The 22,545-nt window shown below is 40.1% G+C and overlaps 1 protein-coding gene across 10 annotated transcripts in view; it reads right to left on the bottom strand.

Moving 5' to 3' along the window:
* numb (NUMB endocytic adaptor protein) overlaps nt 1–22,545 on the bottom strand; it is a 244,205-nt gene that overhangs the window by 80,425 nt on the left and 141,235 nt on the right. For 9 of the 10 annotated variants that reach the window (XM_041214093.1, XM_041214091.1, XM_041214092.1 and 6 more), the window contains one exon: nt 4,706–4,780. In XM_041214093.1, the coding sequence (XP_041070027.1) occupies nt 4,706–4,780 (75 nt within the window). Of the gene's footprint in view, nt 1–4,705; nt 4,781–22,545 lie in introns of those variants that run through there. The other variant, XM_041214100.1, reaches the window with a different exon arrangement.

The raw sequence follows: 22,545 nt of genomic DNA, 5'->3' as shown, positions 1-22,545 counted from the left end.
GAAGCTTTGCTAATCGCTCCTTCAAAGATCTATGCACATGAACCCCCGGGTCCCTCTGGTCCTGTACACTCTTTAGAACTGCGTCATTAAGTCTATACTGCCTTCCATTATCCCTACTGCCTCACCACAATTTCTCTATATTGAATTCTATCTGCTACTTGTCTGCCCTTCTGGTAGTCTATGTCCTATTGTAGTTGATTGGTATCGAGGGGATCTGACTGAAATGTATACAATTCTAACAGGACTAGACAGACTAGATGCAAGGAGGGTGTTTTCCCTGGCTAGGGATTCTAGAACCAGAGGCCACAGTCTCAGGATACAGGGCAAGCCATTTAGGACTGAGATGAGGAAAAATTTCTTCACTCAGAGGGCAAACTTTTGCAGTTGGCGAGCAGGGGGTGAGGCCCGCTCACCGATGTGTAAAATGACGCGGGATGACGTCGGGCAGAATCCCCGACGTCACCCCGCCCCATTTAAATTTTCAGGGAGGCGGGGATGCAGCAAAATCAGCTGCGGGCCCGCTGACCTGTCAATGGGCAATTGAGGCCATTGACAGGATTATTTAAACAATTAAAGGAGCTGCCCATCCAACCTTAAGATTGGCAGGCAGGCCAGGAGTCCCGGTGGCAAATAGAAAAAGACATGAAACCTCATCCACCGGCAGGATGAGGTTTCATGCAGGGTTTTAAAAAGTTTAATAAAGTTATTGTGTAAATTATGAACAATGTCCCATCTCATGTGACATTGTCACATGAGGGGGACATGTTAGGGAATTTTGTTTTTTCTATTTTTAATCTTTCTCAAAGTGGAAACGATCTCCCTGAGGCTGCACTTTGCCTCAGGGAGATATGCGCTCTTTCGTGTGCATGCGCGAAAGTGCGCACTCTCGCTTTTGGGGAATCCCTCTGCCCGCACAGGTAGCGCATAGTGTTTCCCGTTGGACGTCATGCTGGGTGGGCCTTAATTGGCCCGCCAATGTAAAATGACGGTGTGGCCCGTTTCTCCAGCGGGGATTGGCTCCCTGCCCGCCGGAGATTTGGTTGGGCCTGCCCGCCCGACAGGCATAAAATTCTGCCCAGAGGGTGGTCAACCTGTGGAATTCTCTACCACAGAAAGCTGTCATTGAGTATATTCAATAAAGAAATTGATAAATGTTTGAATATTAGGGGCATCAAGGGGTATGGAGAGAAAGTGGGATTATGGCACTGAGATAGAGGACCAGCCATGATCATGTTGAATGGCAGAGCAGGCTCGAAGGGACGAATGGCCTACTCCTGCTCCTGGTTTCTAGGTATCTATGTATCATCCTAAGTGTTTACCACACCTCCAAGTTCAGTATCACCAGCAAATTTTGAAATTTTACTCTGTATTCCAATATCTAAGTCATTCATATATCCAAAAAAAGTAGTAGTGTTTGCACTGACCTTTGGGGACCATCATTGTCTACCATCCTCGAATCTGCAAACCAACCATTTACCATGGTTTGATGTGCTCTGTCCTTAAGCCAATTCTTTTTTTAAAAAATCCAACCTGACAGTGACTCTCCTATTCCACGAGTCTCAATTTTGTTAACAAGCCTTTAATGTAATGCTTTGTCAAATGCTTTCTTAAAATCCATATATACAAAATCCACTACATTCCCTTCATCAAGTTTCTCTTGTTACTTCATCAAAAAATGCAATTAGATTAGTCAGGCATGATCTGTCTTTTACAAATCTGTGTTGCCTCTCCCTAATTAACTCAATACTCTCCAAGTTAATTTTTTCCCTGATTAATACTTCAAAATCTTACCCACCACTATGTTAAACTGATTGGCCTGTAGTTACTAGGAATGCCCTTACACTCGTTTTTGAGCACTTGCCTCTCTCCGAACCTGTGCCACCTCTCGCTAGCGAGGGAAGACCGGAAGATTATAGCAAGCCCTTCAGTTATCTCAAACCCCGCTTCCGTGAGCAACTGGAGATGGAAGGGGAGGTGGTGGAATAGCGGTAATATCACTGGGCTAACACTCTAGAGACCCAGGATAATTCTCTGGGGACTCAGGTTTGAATCGCACTACGGCAGATGGTGAAATTTGAAGCCAATAAAAATCTGGAATTAAAAGTCTGATGGTGACAATGAAACCCTTTAGGGAAGGAAATTTTGGTCTGGCCTACATGCGACCCCAGACCAACAGCAATTTGACTCTTAAAATGCCCTCTGAACATCCCATTAGGGATGGGCAATAAATGTTGGCCAAGCCAGCAATGCCCACATCCCATGGATAAATTTTAAAAAGCCATCTGGGCAGGTGACTTATCCACTCTTAAGTTTGGCAGCCTTTCCAGTGCACCTGTTTCACCCCATCCATTAGCTCCATCATCCCTGTTTCTACAGGTATTTTGAGAGCATATACAATAAAATTGTCATTGAGGACCTGCACCACCCTCCTTGTCCCGCCCCACCACTTACCCACTTCCTCTATTTACATTCCAGTAGAAAATTTTTGGGTTACCTTTTCTGTTAACTTTTTTTTCGTGGGCATCGCTGGTAAGGACAGCATTTGTTGTCCATTCCTAATTGCCCTTGAACTGAGTGGCTTGCTCATATTGCACAGGGCAGTTAAGAATCAACCACATTGCTGTGGGACTGGAATCACTTGTAGGCAAGACCAGATAAGAATGGTAGATTTCCTTCCTTCAAGGACATTAGTGAACCAGATGGGTTTTACAACAATCGACGATAAGAACAACATAAGAAATAGAATCATGAGTAGGCCATTCGGCCCCTCAACCCTGTCCCACCATTCAATAAGATACTGGCTGACTTGCACCAAACCTCAACTTCTCTTTCGTGCCATCTCCTCATAGCCCTCAACTTGCCAATATTTCAAAAATCAATCTATCTCCTCTTTTAATACTTTCAGTGATCTAGCCTCCACAAGTCTCAGGGGTAGATAATTCCAGACATTCACTCCCCTCAGAGAAGAAATTCCTTCACTTCTCAGTTTTAAATGAGTGTCCCCTTATTCTGTAGCTATGTCCTCTAGTTTGAGATTCCCCCACTAGTGGAAACATCTTCTCAACATCTACCCCATGAAGCAGAACCTTGTACATTTCAATAAGATCACTGGTCATTCTTCTAAATTCTAATGAATAAAGGCCTAACCTGTTTAGCCGTTCTTGAAAAATCAACTCCTTCATCCCAGGAATCAGCCTAGTGAATCTCTTTTGAAGTGCCTCCAATGCCAGTGTATCCTTTCTTAAATATGGGGACCAAAATTGTACACATTGCTCCAGGTGTGGCCTCACCAACACCCTGTACAGTTGTAACAAGACTTCCTTATTTTTAAACTCCAACTCCCTAGCAATACGGGCCAAAATTCCATTTGCCTTCTTAATTACTCGCTGCACCTACATGCCAACTTTTTGTGTTTCATGCACAAGAACACCTAGATCCCTCCGTGCTGCACTATTTTGGAGTCTCTCTCCATTAAATAATAGTCTGCCTTTTGATTCTTCCTACCAAAGTACATGGCCTCACACTTCCCTGCATTAAACTCCACCTGCCAACTTTTTGCCCACTCACTCAACCTATCTAAATCCCCTTGCAGATTCCTTATGCCCTCATATCAACATGCCCTCTTACCTATTTTTGTATTGTCAGCAAAATTGGATACATTACACTCTGCCCCCCTCCTCCAAGCCATTAATATAGATGGTAAATAACTGAGGCCCTAGGATTGATCCTTGTAACATTCCACTAGTTATGTCTTTCCAACCTGAAAAAAACCAATAATCCAACTCTCTCTCTGTGTGTTAACCAATCCTCAATCCATGCGAATACATTACCCCCAATACCGTGAGCTTCTATGTTGTGCAATAACCTTTTATGCGGCACCTTATCAAACGCTTTCTGGAAATCCAAATACGCTACATCTACCGGTTCCCCTTTATCAACTCTGTTTGTTATATCCTCAAAGAACTCTAGCAAATTTGTCAAACATGATTTCCCTTTCACAAAACCATATTGACTCTGTTTGATTGCATTAAGCTTTTCTAAACGTCCTGTTACTTCTTCCTTAATAAGGGACTCTAGTTGCCATGGCCATCATTACTGAAACTATCTTTATATTCCAGGTTTATCAATTGAATTTAAATTCCACCACCTGCTACAGTGGGATTTGAACCCGTGTCCCCAAAGCATTAGCTTGGGCCTCTAGATTACTAGTCTAGTGACATTGCTACCACACCACCATCTCCCCTACCATTCTATTGCCAGATCCTGTCTTTGCCAGTCATATTTTCCTCTTCACTTCTCCTCTCAATTTATTGTATTTGGTCTGGTTCTCATTCCAAAAATTCATTTGAAATGCATCCTACACACACTTTTTTGTTTAATCATATTCTCTACACCCTCACCATCCAAGCACCCCTGGCTTTAGTTTCCCTACCTTTTGCCCTTCTAATGTATCCAGCCTATATCCGAAACAGTTCTTCCTTAAAAAAAATCACTCATTGTTGCATTAGAGTTTTTCCTGTCTAACTCTGATTCCATTTTCCTTGGCTTGATCCCCCCTCACCCCACTGAAGCTAGTCCTCTTCCAATTTAGAATATCTACTTTAGTTTGTTCCTTGCTTTAGATTGTAAAGCAACATCATGTCAGCACTGAAGTTTAATGTGTATTTTTAAAGAGTTATGCATTTTGAAACATGCATATACATACGGATTTCAGTCTCTTTACAGCTTCCTCACAGATGTGCATCCCTCGAGATTCGTCTACCTCCACGTGGCCTAAGTACTGAAAAAGGAAAATATATGTCAAAGTTCAGATCAACCTCCAATACATTCCAATTAGATTCCAGCAAATTTAAGATGAAATCACTACAAACTCCTTAGTTGGTTCATTGTTAAAAGTCAAATGGGCCAACATTCTCCCCTTTCTGTGGAATTAGCCAACCATAGACTCGATCTCAATAGCTGTGGTGCATCCATCTGCTCCTTATCATTATGCTGACCCATGATGAAAACCATGGGTGTGAACTTTGGGCGTGCATAGGGTTGGGTTTAGTTATGATGATTCAAGAGTTGACTAGTGTCTTGTTAATGCATAAGTATTGGCAAGGGCTAAGAATGACAACTTTGGCAAGTTATTAGAGGATCGATGCCAGCAGTGAAGCTCTTTGCAAGGTAAAGAGGTGGGAAGCAGGAAGAATAACACCTACATAATGATGCATAAAATGGTGTTACGGTCATCAAAATTAGATTTTTTTTTTAATCCATATTTATTAGTGTGCATCCTTCTTGCTACTTTAAATTCACAGGTGTTTCAAGGCATCAGGAGATGCCAGGATTTTAAATGTCACTGACAATCCAACTCAGCACGGTTGTCATTCTTCATACCATTATACCAATTCCTAAGTACTGCATTGAAACCAGCGCCAATCTATAAACTATCCTACTGTTACTGATGATTTTTTTTTTCCAAATCACTTGCCCAATTCCAAAAAGATGAAGTTAGAAGATAGTGACAGGTAAATCTTAAATAACTGAAAGTATTCATTCTGTTGATAATCTGTTTCACCAAAATCATAGTTTTCATCAGTCACACTGTGGGCGGTCTTTACCTAATAGAGATGGTGTATTGTAACTATTTACATTCTCGGCACCTGTACCTTACTGCAATTAATTATTTAAGTTTCCCCATTTTTAACCAAATAGAACATATTATGAAAAGCAGCATCACAATGGTATTGTTTCATTCCAGTGTGCTCAGTATTCCCTCAGCATTGAGTATTACCGAAGTGGAAGTGATACCAGTTTTCGCAAATATTATAATACACATAAAATAACAAATTGATGACAGAATGTCGACCTGAGCATGTTGGAGAAGTTCCTGATGTTTTCTGGAGTATGTGGAATATGAAAAGGCAAAGAAGGGCACTCAGTTTCTATTTAAAGTTGTGTTTTTGAAGCAGGGTTTCAACGGAAACTAGAAATTTAAATCTTTTCCCATTATCCAAGCCTATGAATTATTCCAAAACAAGCTCTTGCATTGACATAGCACCATTTAACAGAGGACAAGAGAAACAAGGTGCTTAAACTATGTGGTTCATGGCAAACAAGTTAGCTCAAATTTTGATGGGCGGAATGTATTGAGACATTGTTGATTCTCCAAACAGTCTCTGTTACCACATGGTACCAAGAGATTTCTATAGCAATCAGCAAAGGGAGACCAAAAATGTGATAAAAAGGGGGAAAGATAAAATGAGAGTAAACTAGCAATATATATTAAAATAAATTGTCAGAGCTTTTATAAGAAATATTTGTAGGGTACCTTTAAAATAATAAAACATCGCAAAGTGCTTTACAGGGCATTATTAAACAAAATATGACACTGAGCCAAATAAGGAAGTATTAGATCAGATGATCAAAAGCTTGGTCAAACATGTAAGTTTTAAAGAGTGTCCTAAAGGAGGAAAACAAGATTGCAAGGTGGAGAGGTATAGGGAGGGAATTCCAGATTAGGGCCTTAGAAACTGAAGGCACAGCCACCAATGGAGGAGTAATTAAAACTAAGAATGCACAAGAGTCCAGAATTAGATGAGTGCAGATACCTGGGAGGTGCGTGGGGCTGGAGGTCAATACAGAGATAGGGCGGGGCGAGGCCATGGAAGGATTTGAAAACAACAATCATAATTTTAAAATCAAGGTGTGGCTTGACTGGGAGCCAATGTAAATCCTGGTGTGAGTAAAGACACTGGCAGCAGAGTTTTGGAAGACCTCCAGTTTGCAGAATGTGGGAGAACAGCTTGGAGTGAGCTAGAACAATCAAATCTAGAAGTAATGAAGACATGGAGGGTTTCAAGAGCAGATTAGCAGAGGCGGGGCAAAGTCAGGTGATGTTAGAGGTGGAAATAGGTGGTCTTAGTCATGGCGCAATACGTGCTTAGAAGCTCATCTCAAGGTCAGATATGACACCAAGGTTGCAAACAGGCAGTTTCAGTCTCAGACTATTGCCAGGAAGCAGAATGGGATCAGTAGCTAGGGAATAAAGTTTGGAGCAGGGTCTAAAACTATAGCTTCAATCTTCCCAATATTTAGTTGTAGGAAATTTGTGCTCATCCAGATGTTGGATAAGCAGTCTGATAATTTAGCAATGGTAGGGCAGTACATGTACATGTGAAAACTAACTCTGTGCTTTCAGATAATGTCACTGAGGGTCAGCATGCAAGTATATGAAAAGGAGAGTAGCTAAAACAAACCTTGGGTTCTTAGAGGCAAAGACAGGAGAAATCATTATGATAAATGAGGAAATGGCAAAGACAGTGAACAAATATATTGTGTCCGTCTTCATAGTAGAAAATGTAAATTACATGTAGAGGGGAACCATGGAGGCTAATAAGGGTGAGCAGCTTAAAGTAATTGATATCAGCAGAGGAAATGCTACTAGAGAAACTTAAAAAGGGGCTAAACGCTGACAAATCTCCAGGACCTGATGGCCTACATCCCAGGGTTCTAAAAGAGGGAGCTATTGAGATAGTTGATGCACTGGTTATGATTTTCTGGAATTTTCTAGAGTTTTGAATGGTCTCAGCAGATTGGAAATTAGTAAATTTAACACTCAGAAAACAGAAATACAGACTCCTTAACCTGATATCAGTTGTCAGGAAAATGCTGGGATCCATTATTGAGGAAGTCTTAACAATACGTTTGGAAGATCATACTGTGATCAGACAGACTCAACATGGCTCTGCCATGCCTCACAAGGGAAATTGTGTTTGACAAATTTATTCTTTAGAGTTTTTAAAGAGTGTAACAAATAGATAATGGAAGCCAGTAGATGTAATATACTTGGATTTCCAAAAGGCATTTGATAAGCTTCCTCACAAAAGGTTTTTTTATTGTTTCACAGGATGTGGGTGTTGCTGGCTCGGCCAGTCTTTTTATTGACCATCCCTAATTGCTCCTGAGAAAGTGGTGTTCAGCCATGTTCTTGAACTGCTACAGTCCATGTGGTGTTGGTTAACTCTGTTTCGGAGGGAGTTCCAGGATTTTGACCTAGCGAAAGTGAGGGAACTGCCATATAGTTCCAAGTCAGGATGATGTGTGGCTTGGAGGGTATTATAGGGTGGCCAAGTTGTACTATTAAATATAGAGTTGATCAGCAGGCACTTCTTGGGTGGAAGTTTTAAAGTTTATTTACAATATATTCAGCAGCAACTACAAGTGTGCTTTCAACTCCAACTCTATCTCTACACTGACTGCTGAGGTAGCCTGTGCTACTTTGCTATTGGTTACTAAAGATCATGTAATGTTGCCAAACCAGTATGATTCTTAAAGGTACATTACACACTAAATAAAACCATAATTACTACAGAGGGGAACTTGCACATGGTGGTGCTCCCATTTGTCTGCTGCCCTTGTCCTTCTAGATGGTAGAGGTTGCAGGTTTGGAAGGTGCTGTCGAAGAGCTTTGGTGAATTGCTGCAATACATCTTGTAGGTGGTACACACTGCTACTACTGTGCATCAGTGATGGAGGGAGTGGATGTTGGAGATGGTGGATGGGGTGCCAATCAAGTGGGCTGCTTTGTCCTGGATGGTGTCGAGCTTCTTGAGTGTTCTTGGAGCTGCACTCAACCAGGGAAATGGAAAGTATTCCATCACACTCCTGACTTGTGCCTTGTAGATGGTGCAAAGGCTTTTGGGAGTTAGGAGGTGAGTCACTCTCCACAGAATTCCCAGCCTCTGACTTGCTCTTGTAGCCATAGCATTTTTATGGCTGGTCCAGTTCAGTTTCTGGTCAAAATACATAGGTAAGGGCTTTTGGAGCTGGGGGTAATATTACAATGGATGGGGGATTGGTTAGTGGACAAGAACCAGAGTGTAGGGATAAATGAGTCATTTCCAAGTTGGCAGACTATAACTGGTGGAGTATCACACGGATTGGTGCCTTAGCTATTAACAGATAACAAGGCAGAGAGTAATGTATCCAAAATAAAAACAGAAAATGCTGGAAAACTCAGGTTTGTCGCATCTGCAGAGAAACAGGGTTAATGTTTCGAGTCTGTTAAACTCTTTTTCAGACCTGCTGAACCAGCATTTTCTGTTTTTATTTCATATTTCCAGCATCTGCAGTATTTTGCTTTTATTAAAATAATGTGTACAAGTACACTGAGAATAAAATACCAGGTGAGAATGTAAGCTGTGAGGAGGGCACAAAGGCTGCAAAACTAAATTGACAGGTTAAGAGGGCAACAAGGTGAAAAAAGAGGTATCATGTGGGGAAATACAAGGTTATTCACTTTGATAGCAATAAAAAAGAATATTTATTAAAAGACGTGAAACTCTAAGTGTTGATATTCAGAAGACCTGGGTGTACTTGTACAAGGAAAACAAAAAGTTAGTATGCAGGTGCAGCAAGTAATTAGGAAGGAAAATGGCATGTTAGTCTTTATTGCAAGAGAATTTACAGAAAGAAAAAGGAAATCATGTGACTATTGTACAGGGCTTCAGTGACCACACCTGGTGCACAGTTTTGGTCTCTATTTCTGGAGGTGGAATATACTTACAGTGGAGGCGGTACAGCAAAGGTTCATTAGACGAGAGTTTTGTCCTATGATGAGGAGCTAAGTAAATTGGAAGAATGAGAGGTAATCTCATTGAAACATACAAAATTCTAACAGGCTATACACTGAGAGGCTGCCTTCCCTGGCTGGGGAATCTAGAATACGTCAGTACAGATTCAGGATAAGGAACCAAGAATGAGAGGAGGAGAAATTTCTTCACTCAGAGGGTTGTGACCTAGTGAGTTGTGGATGCGCCATCATTCAGTATATTCAAGACTGAAATCTCAGAAGGAGACCATTCAGCCTATTGAGTCTGTGTTGGCTCCTTCAAAGAATAAGCCTGTTATTATTAAATTTGTTTCCACCAGCCTGAAGCACTATCCTAACCACTAGGGGCATAAAAAGGATTTTCCTCATAATACATCGGGCTCTTTTGCCAATCATCTTAAAGTCTGTGCCCTGTGGTTATCAACCCTTCAGTCATTGGAGTCACTCCTTATTTAATTGACTAAACCATTCATGATTTTAAACCATTCATGATTTTAAACACCTCTACTAAATCTCCTCTAAATCGATAGATTTTTGATATTTCAGGGAACCTAAGGATACGGGAAGTGAGCAGGAAAATACAGGGAAAAGATCAGCCGTGATCATACTGAATGGTGGAGCAGGTTCAAGGGGTTATATACTTTACTCCTGTTCCTATTTCTTATGCTGTACATTTTCAGTATTCTGCAAATGCATTATAATTTTCAATTTCACCATAAAATTGCTCACACATGAATGTCTGATTTGTGAAATATTTTACAAGTCCGCATTGGGATAAAGTGGCAAATTTGCTTCATCCTGCAGCAACATCCATTAAAATACTTAACTGAACATAAACACATGATCAGAAGCACTTTCACAATACATATTATTCCAAAGTACTGCAGCACAATAGCCAACTAACAATTTATAAACACAGTGCTGGGATTTTATACAATGTTGGAGTTTTTTTTTTAAAGCAGATTTGGATAGACACTGTGGGGAAAAAAAAACTTTTAGTACTGGAGGCTCCAAAGCACAAATATAATCTAATATCAAGCAACTACAAAAGACAAACCATTTCTTCTGATGAGAAAACACACAATGGCAGATGTTACAATTGGTGATTCATTACGATAGGTAAATAACAAGGCTGTTGCATGCTCAAGTCGTTTGAAGCTACAATGTACGAGCACAAGAGCAACAGACAAAAATATCAGTAGCCTGTACCAAAATTAGAAAAATAAAAAGTGCTTGAGGAAATATTTTAAAAGAAGTTTGGAAAGCACTTCTCTGATGACTCAATTGTTAAAGGCAGCATGCACTGAAATCACAAGCACTTAAGTCCCAGTTTACATTACTGACCCATAAGACAGCATGAGGGATTCTAGATCTAGTCTCAGTATCCCAGAACTGGGGAAGGGGAAACATAGGTAGTGTACAATTTAGGCAGGAATGGAACCCCTTCAACATCCACACCACCCGACCTCCGTCTTCTTGCCTTGGCGGGGGCACAGTGAAGATTCATTAAATTGGTTCCCACAATGAGAAGCAGAGTAAATTGGGTCTATCTTTTCTAGAATTTAGAATAATGAGAGGCAATCACGTTGAAACATACAATATTTTGAAGGGACTTGATAAGGTACATGCTAAACGGCTGTTTCCCCTGGCTGGGGAATCTAGAATATGGGAGCAGTGTCTCAGGATAAGGGGTCGATCATTTAAGACTGAGATGAGGATAAACTTATTCACTCAAGAGGTTGTGAATCTTGGAATTCTTTGTTCTGGAGAGTTGTGGATGCTCCATCTTTGAGTATATTTGAGGCCAAGATAGACAGGTTTTTGATCTCTCAGGGAATCAAGAAGGTAGATCATCAGCCAATACAGCACTGAATGGCAGAGCAGGCTCAAGACTCCCTGTGGTCTACTACTGCTCTTAATTCTTATGTAATTAGTGCACGTGTGACCAACTGACATCAAAAAAATTAGGAGTTGGGGAGGAAGAGAAAGGGGGGATGTTAATATGCCGCAGAATAGCAAAAGATCATAAAGTAGCCAAATGTAACAGGTTAGGATATTTACTGTGATTACAAGATTTATTTCCAAAATGTCCTCTCGTTCACTTTACATTTACAAATGTGGTAAACTATCAGATCGTCAATATAAACGGCACAATTGCTTAGACCTGCAATTACTTTGTTTGTCAGTCTTTGAAATGTCGCAGGTGCATTTTTCATAACAAATGGCATGACTTTAAATTGATATAGTCAATTTGGTGTCACAAAAACTGATATCTCCTTTGCTCTCTCTGATAATGGTACTTGCCAATATCCTTTTCGCAAGTCAATCTTTGTGATAAATTTTGACTGTCCCACTTTCTCAATACAATCCTCCAACCGTGGTATAGGATATGAGTCCGCTTTTGTTACTGCGTTCACCTTTCCATAGTCCACACACAGTCTTTGTGTTCTATCCGGTTTCGGTACTCGTACAATAGGCGAACTCCAGTTACTGCAATGATATCATTTTGAAGCATGAAATCAATTTCTTTCTGTACTAGTGGTAACTTTGCCAGATTTAATCTATAAGGATATTGCCTTACTGAAGATGAAATTTCTATAGAAACATCATGTATTGCTAAATCTGTCCTCCCCAGCTTACTTGTATGGCTGCTATAGCTTTTCCAAATCACTTCAACACATGTCTGGAAGGTAACTCAATATTACATTTAAAATTTCAAGCAACCCCTCATTATCCAATTTTATTAGAGGAAAATCAATTTCAGAATCCTGCATTTCTACCTATTTGTAATTATCTACCACTACTAATACCTCTTTTTGTTCCTCTTCCCTTTCGAAGTACCTTTTTTAGCATATTCACATGACACACCCTCTACTTCTTTTTTCTATCTGGAGTATTTATTAAATAATTTACTTCACTCAAATTCTTTTTAACCCTGTAAGGCCCATAAAATCTTGCCTTTATGGAGTCCCCCAGTACTGGGAACAGAACCAGGACTTTTTCTCCAGCAATAAAATTCCGAGCTGTAGCCTTCCTGCCTACTTTCACTTTCATTACTTGCCTTGGTATCTTTAAATGTTCCCTAGCTCATGCTCGGTCTAATCTTTCTCTCTGAAGTTTGATTCATTGTCCAGGAGAGTAGTTTCTGAAGTTTGACCCACCGATTTCTCGAATTAATTTCAGTGGTCCCCTTACCTCATGGCCATAAACTAGTTCAAAAGGGTGAAAATCAGTCAATGCATTTGGAGCATCTCTAATAGCAAGTAAAATGAATGGAATTCCCCTATCCCAATATTACGGATAATCCTGACAGTATGCTGTCATCATAGTTTTTAAAGTTTGATGCTATCTTTCCAAAGCCCCTTGTGACTCTGGATGATAAGCTGTTGACTTAAATTGTTTTATCCTCAAACTGTTCATTACTTCCTTAAATAGCTGTGACATAAAATTTGAACCCTGGTCTGATTGTATTTCCTTGAGTAAAGCATATCTTGTAAAAACATTTAAATAACTCTTCCACAATCTTCTTATTTGTTGTATTTCTTAAAGGTATCACTTCAGGAAACCTGGTAGACACATCCATTATTGTCAGTAAGTACTCATTTCCACTTTTAGTCTTTGGGAGGGATCCTATACAATCAATGTATACACCCTAGTGAAAGGTTCTTCAAATGATGATATTGGGATTAAAGGTGCTGACTTAATCATTGCTTGTGGTTTAACTATCACCTGTTATCTGTAACATGCTCTACAGAATTTGACTATATCCCTACGCAATCCTGGCTAATGAGAACGTTTCTGTACTTTTGCCTGTGTCTTTCTAATTCCAAAATGTCCCAGTCCCCCACCCCCCACCACCCCCCATCCTTGGAATTTCATGAGCAATCCTCAGAATCTCATTTCTATACCTTAATGGGATAACAATCTGCTGTACCTCCCTCCAGCTTACGTTTGCTGAGACATGATTCAGCCTCCATTTTCTCATTAAAATATCACCCTTAAGGTAGTAACATTCTGGAATACATTTTGCCTCTGTTTCTGAGTAAGCTGTATGATACAACTGTTTTAATTGCAAATCCTTTTGCTGCAACTCAATTAACTGCCTTGAGTAAAACACTTCAGCTGAATGATCCTCTCCTGTGTCATTCTGTGCAATATTATCAAACACAGTGCCTGCTAATTAGATTTCAATGCCTTCTTCCTGCCCTTGAACTGCCTGTCCTTGCTTTTCTTGCTTCAACGTGTCTGTGATCTCCTTATCACATAATCTGGAAACAATCCAGGATGTTTCGCTGGTAACACTTCTGTTGAAAATACATCTACAGGCTGCTCAACTACCATAGGCATCACCCACATTTGTGAACCAGCCATATCATTACCCAGAATAAATTGAACCCCTGCATTGGGCAATGTTTCCACCACCCCAACAGTCACATCACCAGTTTTCCATTTACTCTTTAAATTTACCTTCCACAAGGGAATAGGTTTAGCATCTACAGGAACCCCACTTATTATCATCATCTGTTCCTGCAATGCTCCCTCTGAACAACAAATGTCACTATCCCACAACATTAAGAATTGACTAGCCCGTGTCTCTCAAAATTTTAACATCTTTACCTACTCCACCCTGTACACATGGAAGACTTTCCCTTCACACAAAATCTTTAAACATTTCTGCAAACTGCTCCTCAGAATTCTCTTGGATAAACTGAACACATTCCCACTTCTTTACCTAACACTGGTTCTCCATCTTACTTGTATACAAACAACTGGTTTTTCCTGTGCCTGAACCCACCGTACTTTTACTTCCAGAACTTTGCTGCACCCCGATAATTCCAACAGATTTCCCCTGCTATTTCCTACACACTGACTTCATATGCCCCACTTTATTGCAACGAAAACACCTCAACTTTTGAATGTTACTTCTATGCTTAGCACCTTTTTTATTCTGAGAAAAAATTTCCTGGGAATTTCTAGCAACTCCTTCTCTTCCCTGACTACCTACCTTCCTTTCACCTTCCCACTTTCTATCCTTTTCCGATTTAAAAGAGCGACAAAAAAAAAAGTTTAGCTCTATGAACTAAATCATAATCATCAGCTGTCTCTGCTGCTTGTCTTACCATTTGAACCCTATGTTCCTCTACAGGAGTTCTCACTACAAAAGGGACTGAATCTTTAAATTCTTCTAGAAGAATTATTTTTCTAAAAGCTGCATATGTTGTCTCTATTTTTAAAGCCCGTATCCACTTGTTAAAATTACTTTGCTTCACTTTCTCAAACTCAATTTAAGTTTGCCCAGGCTGTTTTCTCATATTCTGAAATATTTGCCTGTGTGCTTTAGGGACTAACTCATATGCACTCAGACTAACCTTTTTTAACTGCATCATAACTCATAGATACTTCTTCAGACAGTGAAGCATATACATCATGCACTCTACCCACCAACCTGGATGTAATGTCCAGTTCTCCTGTGTTCATTTGTTTAGCTATCTTCTCAAATGAAATAAAAAACGCTTTAACATCTCTTTACTTAAACTTTGGAACAGCTTGTAAAAATTTAAACATCTCCCCACTCGGTTTTAGGTTAGAGGTTTTTTTCTCATCAGAACTTTCCTCAGAATCTGAGGTCTCTCTTTTTTAAAACTTCCAGCCTTTTAAGCTGATATTCTCTGTCTCTTTCCTTAGTTCTCTTTTCCATTGCCAAATCTTCCCTCTGAAGATCAAGCCTTTGCATTTCTATTTCTTTCTAAAATAATCTGTTTTTTTCTTCCTTTTTCTGTTGCCTCTCATTTTTTTTTCCATTTCCTTTGTTTGTTCAAGTTCAGGCCTCTTCATTTCAAACTAAAGTCGCACTACGTCCACCTGTGATTCACTAGTATCAGGTATCACTTCCAACTTCAAATTCTGTGCTATCACTTCAATTATATCTGCTTTCCTAGGTAACCACAATTGCAACTTAGCTGCCAACTGTTACCTTATCCTTGGATACTTTTTGTAACACAGAGTTATATCTTCTACTTCCAAAAAAGATTTAGCCATGGATACAGCCATTTTTGCAGTCTCACCACTTAGTTTTTTAAAAAAACCTCATACACACTCCTGAATTCCAAGTGCTTCTTGTACTCATAACCTTAAGATTCACCAATTCCAAAGGAATCAGAGGATTTCAAATGTGTCCTGGACGAGCCCCCAGTTATTCTGACACAGCCGAAGGTAAAGGCTGAGTTGTTCAAATCCCAGAGGGGAACTTGAAACAACTGGCATAACTCATGTTTGCAATTTGTATGTTTTGAGATGCATGCTTTGAATTCACAGAATCTCAAGAGATTTTTTTATAAAATTAAATTAAACATTTATTAATACAAGAAAGATTGTAAATGCATAGATAAGTCTACAAAATTACTATAATAACTACAAAAATCCACTAATTAATCTGACTCTCAATTACACCCCTGTTATGGCAACAGTAAAACTCTTAGATTTAGTAGACCTCTGGCAAAGCACACCCTGGACAGTCACATTCAAAATTAGTTTCTTTCAGCTCTGGGTCCTTGCAGTCAGGCTTGGGGCTTACAGGCTGGAGGCTTCTCACACTTGATGGATCTTAAAATGCCTCTCCCTTACACACAATCTCCTTTCTCCTTTATACATATCTTTCTCTTTGAGTGTAAATTTTCCATGTTTTTTAGGCTTTTAACTTTACCTTGTCTAACAATAACATCCTTTCATCCCACCAATTTTATTAGTAAGCTGGAAAAAAAAAACGCATTGCTTGGCATCTTTCAGCTAGGTGTAAGATTTCACCTGCAGCCTTGAATGGTTTCTTTAAACAAATGCAAACTTAAACTTTACCTTTTCCCCTCCTTACGTTTATCTAATTACTGTTTCAAAACTACTATACAAAGCACCCAGGCTAGCTGGCTTTAATTCAATTAAGACACACAGAGACACAGATCCCACAAGAACTCTATATTCTTCATCTGTCATGAAGAGATATTAACATCTATGATGTTATTGGAAATTATTTTTAAAAATAAATTCAACTAGTTGGAGGACCAGGAGGCAATGTTGATAACGAGAGTGTACCTACACTCTTGCCCGGCCTTCATGCCCTTTCTCAAGTGAGGTGTGCAGAATTTGATACGATATTCCAATTTTTGGCTCTTGTACCATGTGTCTCTATTTATTAAGCCTAGTATTCCCTTAGCTGCATTAACTACTTTGTTAACCTGTCCAGTTGTTTTCAATGATTTGTGCACAAGCACCCCCAAAACTCAGTTCTTGCACCCCCTTTACCTTGCATGCTCTTTTCCCATTCTTTCTACCAATGGGGGAGGCAGTGACATGGCAGTATTGGTGTTGAACCAGTAACCCAGATGCCTACAACTAATGCTCTGCAGACACAGGTTCAAATCCCAACACAGTAGTTAGTGGAATATAAATTCAATTAATTCTGGAAAGTGGTTGACTCTCAAATGCCCTTCAAAATGGCCGAGCAAACCATGCAGTTGTAACAAACTGCCACAAAGTCCAAAAGGAATGAAACTAGATGGATTGCCTGGCATCGACCTAAGCATCAGAACCTTCACAGTTGCTAGGGCAAAATCCTGGAACTACCTCCCTAACAGTGCTGTGGGTGTGCCTACACCACATGGGCTACAGCGATTCAAGGCAGTGGTTCATCACCATCTTCTCAAGGGCAATAAGGGATGGCAAAAATGCTGGTCTAGCCAGCAACATCCATATCCCATGAATGAATAAATAAAAATGTAAAATATTGCATCGCTTCACACTTTTCTGCATTAAAATAGGGTATGAGATGTAGTAAACAATGAGAAAGAAAGTAACACAGACTGGTGAAATGGGGAAATCCATGAAATTTGACACAAACAAATGTGATGTGATACATTTTAGAGAAAGAATGAGCAAGCAATGTCAGCTAAATGGTACAATTTCTAAGGGGGTGCAGGGACAGAGAGCCGCAGGTGTAAGTACAAAAATCTTTGAAGGTGGCAAAGCAAGTTGAGAGGGCTGCTAAAATAAAGCATGGGATCCTTGGATTTATTGAGAACACAAAAGTGATGAAACTATACTAAACCTTTATAAAATACTGGTTAGGCCTCAACTGGCCTACTGTTTTCAATTTTGAAAACATTTTAGAAGGGATGTTAAGACCCTGGAGGTTGCGCAGAAATGATTTACTGAAATGCTCGCAGAGATGATGGACTTCTGTTATGTTGGGAGATTCGAGGAGTTGGGGCTGTTCTCCTTGGAGGAAAGGTTAAGTGAAAGAGATGTTGAAAATTATGATTAGTTTTGATTGAGTACATAATGAAACCGTTTTCATGACAGAGATTTAAGGCGATTGCCAAAAGAACCAAGAGACAACAGAAGGAAACATTATTTTTCACTCAGCGGGTTGCTATGATTCAAAAGAAAATATTGGACAAATACTTGAAAAGGAAGAAAATACAATGTGATGAAGAAGGAGCAGATGAGTGGGACAAATTGGAATACATCACCAAACAGCCAACACAGACATGATGGGCCAAAATGCCTTCCTTTTGTTCTGTATTATTCCATGGTTCCAAGTTAACAGGGGGGCCAGCAAAGAAAGAATGCTGAGTATTTGAGTCAAATGGGGATTGAGGAAACAGGATTTGGATCTCAATGAATGGCTGAACCTGGAGAATGCAATAGGATGAGATGGTAGAGGATCCTCAGAATGGCATTGGATATTGTAAGTAGGGGTTGGGAGGCAGGTAGGAGCAGTGGGTGGTGGCAGTAGAGGCAGCTGGGCAGACGATCTCAGTTGTAAAGATGATTAAATATTGATGTTGGAAAGGAGGATGGATGCAAGGATAAGGATTTGAATAAGCAGTTAGACATTTGAAGAGAGGAACAATGGGTTGCCTTTGGCTACTTTATTAATGCATCTAACATACTTAATTAATGTCTGTTAGCAAATGGTCATCATGGACCAATCAGGCAAGATAATTAAACTTCACAGACATAGAATCTACCCCATTGCAATTCAACACAAAAAGCTGAAAGTGTAACTTGAAATAACTGTAACCATTAAAAGGCTTTAACTGAAGGTAACTACATGCAATAAACATTTAAGAATTCAAACACATGTTATTCCAACTTTAGGCTCAGGACCTTAGTCAAACTTGGGACTCAGTTGACATGGAGGCAACTGAAAGTTATCAGACACTAAGAATTGCTCAGCATCAACTTTTGTTTAAAATTAAATTGGGCAGGGGTTGAGAAGCAAAATGCAGTTCCAGACTCACGTACTACCACTTCATAGCACTAGGCAATGTTGTAAAACAACACATCACTATACCTTTCAGCAAGGGATTTGAACAGTTAACATGATGCATTATCCTGGCAAATGGCTGACGCCTGTTGTTAGAATTATGACTTGCTCTGAAGTCTGCCTGACTTCCTGGATGGTTTTATTGTTAGAGTTCAAAGGAAAGCTTAGGTTGGTTTACTGAGAAGATGTAATGTATTTACATTTGGAGACAATGGCAGCAGTCTCTGAGTTTGCTATGAGTAGACCTCGGGTCTCCCAAAGTTCAGTTGTAGGTGTTGGGCTGTAAACAGTAATGCTGCAAACTGTCCACTTACTTTGAAAGATGAAAGGAAATTGCAGTCATGAACAGATAATTAGCATTTCTACCTGATACAAGGTTAATGTGTTGCATATTGCCATGGGAAAGAGGACAACGTTACAGGCTTCCCTACATATCAATAAATTTCATACAGCCAGCAATTTCCTGTGGTCAGAGAGAAGAGGCTGTTTGGCTTTGCAAGCTACAGGAAGGAGATAACCTTTAGTTGAAGATGTATCTTGCAGCCATCCAAGGATTCCAAGAGAGTCGTCCTGACGTGGCCAGAGGCAAGAATAACCATCAGAACAGGCTTTACGCTGGTACTGGATTTAGGAAACACTTTGAAAACTAAGGGAAGCGCCAGGAGGTGACAGTTCAAACTACAACTCAGCAAGACAGAGACATGGGAACCATTGGAAGCAACTGTGGAATGTTTACTATAAAATCGGTAACTCCTTGAAGAATGCAAAGTGTGATCAGCAAAAAAGGGGAAGGTTCCACTCTAGTTTGAAATGTAAGTTGCCTACAAAAAAAGTGTTTAGTCATTTGTTACAGTAAAAGTTTCAAAATGTGAAATCTTGCTCTATCATTCTTTCAGTTGGGGAGATGATGGCATAATGGTAATGTCATTGGGCTAGTAATCCTGAAGCCCAGGCTCTGGAAACATGGGTTCAAATCCCAGCATGGCAGCTGGTGGGATTTAAATTCAATTGATAAATCTGGAATACAAAGCTAGTCTCAGTGATGGTGACCATGAAACTATTATTGTCCTAAAAACCCATCTGGCTCACTAATGTCCTTTAGGGAGGTATTCTTCCAACCTTACCTGGTCTGACCTACATGTGACTGCAGACCCACAACAATGTGGTTGACCCTTAAATGGCCCCGCAAGCCACTCAATTCAAAGGTAATTAGGGATGGGCAACAAAAGCTGGCCTTGCCAGCAATGTCCACATCCCACTAATTGGAAGTTCAAATCTATTTTTTAAAATTATCAATCTCAAAGAAGACGGTAACACACTGACAACATGGGAATTCCAGAGGTGGTTCGGGATTTGTCACTTTTACTAGATCATCAAGGGGAGCAGTTCTTGGCAGGAAAGTGAGAATGTGCGCGCCCAAGGAAGAACAGGCATGGAACCAGAGATAAGGGAAACAAAGAAATTGATCATCCACTTGTTGAAATAAAGAGTGAGAGAGTGACTTTCCAACTGATCAAATTAATCAGCATACTAAATTGAAAATCTATAAAGTATAAAATAATTAATAATTCATTGAAGGGTATTGAAGAGTAAGCTAACTGGAACAATTTTTATTAACTGCATAAATGATTTAAGTTTGGTCAGTCGGCTACAAATTATTTGAGGAAATGAATCTATAAAGTGGACTTCAAAAGATTTCCACCACCAGACACCGTGGACTGCATTACAGTGTTATATAGGAAGCAAACAGGCGTATTAGTGAGAGGCAGCATGGTTTTGTGAAGGGGTGGTCATGTCTCACTAACTTGATTTTGAGTTTTTCGAGGAAGTGACAAAGACGATTGACGATGGAAGGACAGTGGATGTTATCTACATGGATTTCAGTAAGGCTTTTGACAAGGTCCCTCATGGCATACTGGTACAGAAGGTAAAGTCGCACAGGATCAGAGGTGAGCTGGCAAGATGGATACACAATTGGCTTGGTGATAGAAGACAATGGGTAGCAGTGGAAGGATGCTTTTCTAAATGGAGAGCTGTGACTAGTGGTGTTCTGCAGGGATCAGTGCTGGGACCTTTGCTGTTTGTAGTATACGTAAATGATTTGGAGGAAAATGTAACTGGGCTAATTAGTAAGTTTGCAGATGACGCTAAGGTTGGAGTAGTTGCAGATAGTGAAGAGGATTGTCAAAGGATACAACGGGATATAGACTGGTTGGAGAATTGGGCGGAGAAATGGCAGATGGAGTTTAATCCGGATAAATGTGAGGTAATGCATTTTGGAAGGTCTAATACAGGTAGGAATTATACAGTAAATGGCAGAACCCTTAAGTGCATCAAAGGGCAGAGGGATCTGGGTGCACAGGTCACTGAAAGTGGCACCGCAGGTGCATAAGGTAGTCAGGAAGGCATATAGCATGCTTGCCTTCATCGACAGGGGTACTGAGTATAAAAGCTGGGAAGTCATGCTGCAGCTTTATAGAACCTTGGTTAGGCCACACTTGGAATATTGCGTGCAATTCTGGTCGCCACATTACCAGAAGGATATGGAGGCGTTGGAGAGGGTGCAGGAGATTTGCCAGGATGCTGCCTGGTCTGGAGGTTATCAGCTATGAGGAGAGGCTGGAGAAACTCGGACTGTTCTCACTAGAGCGACGGAGATTGAGGGAGATTGAGGGGCGACTTGATAGAAGTTTACAAAATCATGAGTGGCATGGACAGAGTAGATAGTCAGAAGCTTTTTCCCAGGGTGGAAGAGTCAATTACTAGGGGACATAGATTTAAGGTGAGAGGAGAAAACTATAGAGGAGATGTGCGGGGCAAGTTTTTTTACGCAGAGGGTAGTGAGTATCTGGAATTCACTGCCAGAGTAGGTGGTGGAAGCAGGTACGAAAGTGGTGTTTAAGAGGCAGCTTGACAAATACATGAATAGGATGGGAATAGAGGGATACGGAACCCGGAAGTGCAAAATGTTTTAGTTTGACAAGCAATATGATCGGCGCAGGCTTGGAGGGCTGTGTTGTACTTTTCTTTGTTCTAACTCTTAGTCAGTTATTGTTTATACCATGCTACTCCTTATGTCCTTGTAACATAAAATATTCATGGAAAAGCATTTATAAGTGCAACATAACAGAGGTTAGAAAATCAATGCAGTTGATGCGGAGAATTTCTATGCCTAGATGAATTACTACAGGGGCCTGTATTTGGGTCACTGCTCCAGCATGTATCAGTACCCTGGACTTAAGTTTCAGAGGTATAATTTCGAAGTTTAAAGACGACACAAAATTGAATATGCTGCAAACAGGACAAATTGGTGAAATGGGCAGGCACATGACAAATGAAATTTAATCCAGATAAGAGTGAAGTGTAAGGAAAAATGCGGGAAGGCAATATCAATTAAATGTTACAATTTATTAGTATTTCACCACTAAAGGAGTATGACTGGCTCAAGGATGCTATGTGTTACGATCCCTGATAATTTTTAAAAATAGATTAGAAACTGATAGCTGAAAAGAATGACACGACAAGATTTCGCATTAAGATTTTTAGTGTAACAATTACCTAAAACACAATTAACTAAACACTATTTTTGGAGGCAACCTATACTTTAAACCACGGAAAGGAACAT

This window comes from Carcharodon carcharias, chromosome 20 (assembly GCF_017639515.1).
Source record: "Carcharodon carcharias isolate sCarCar2 chromosome 20, sCarCar2.pri, whole genome shotgun sequence".
NCBI classification, from domain to species: Eukaryota; Metazoa; Chordata; class Chondrichthyes; order Lamniformes; family Lamnidae; genus Carcharodon; species Carcharodon carcharias.
This window is presented reverse-complemented; position numbering and strand designations above follow the sequence as displayed.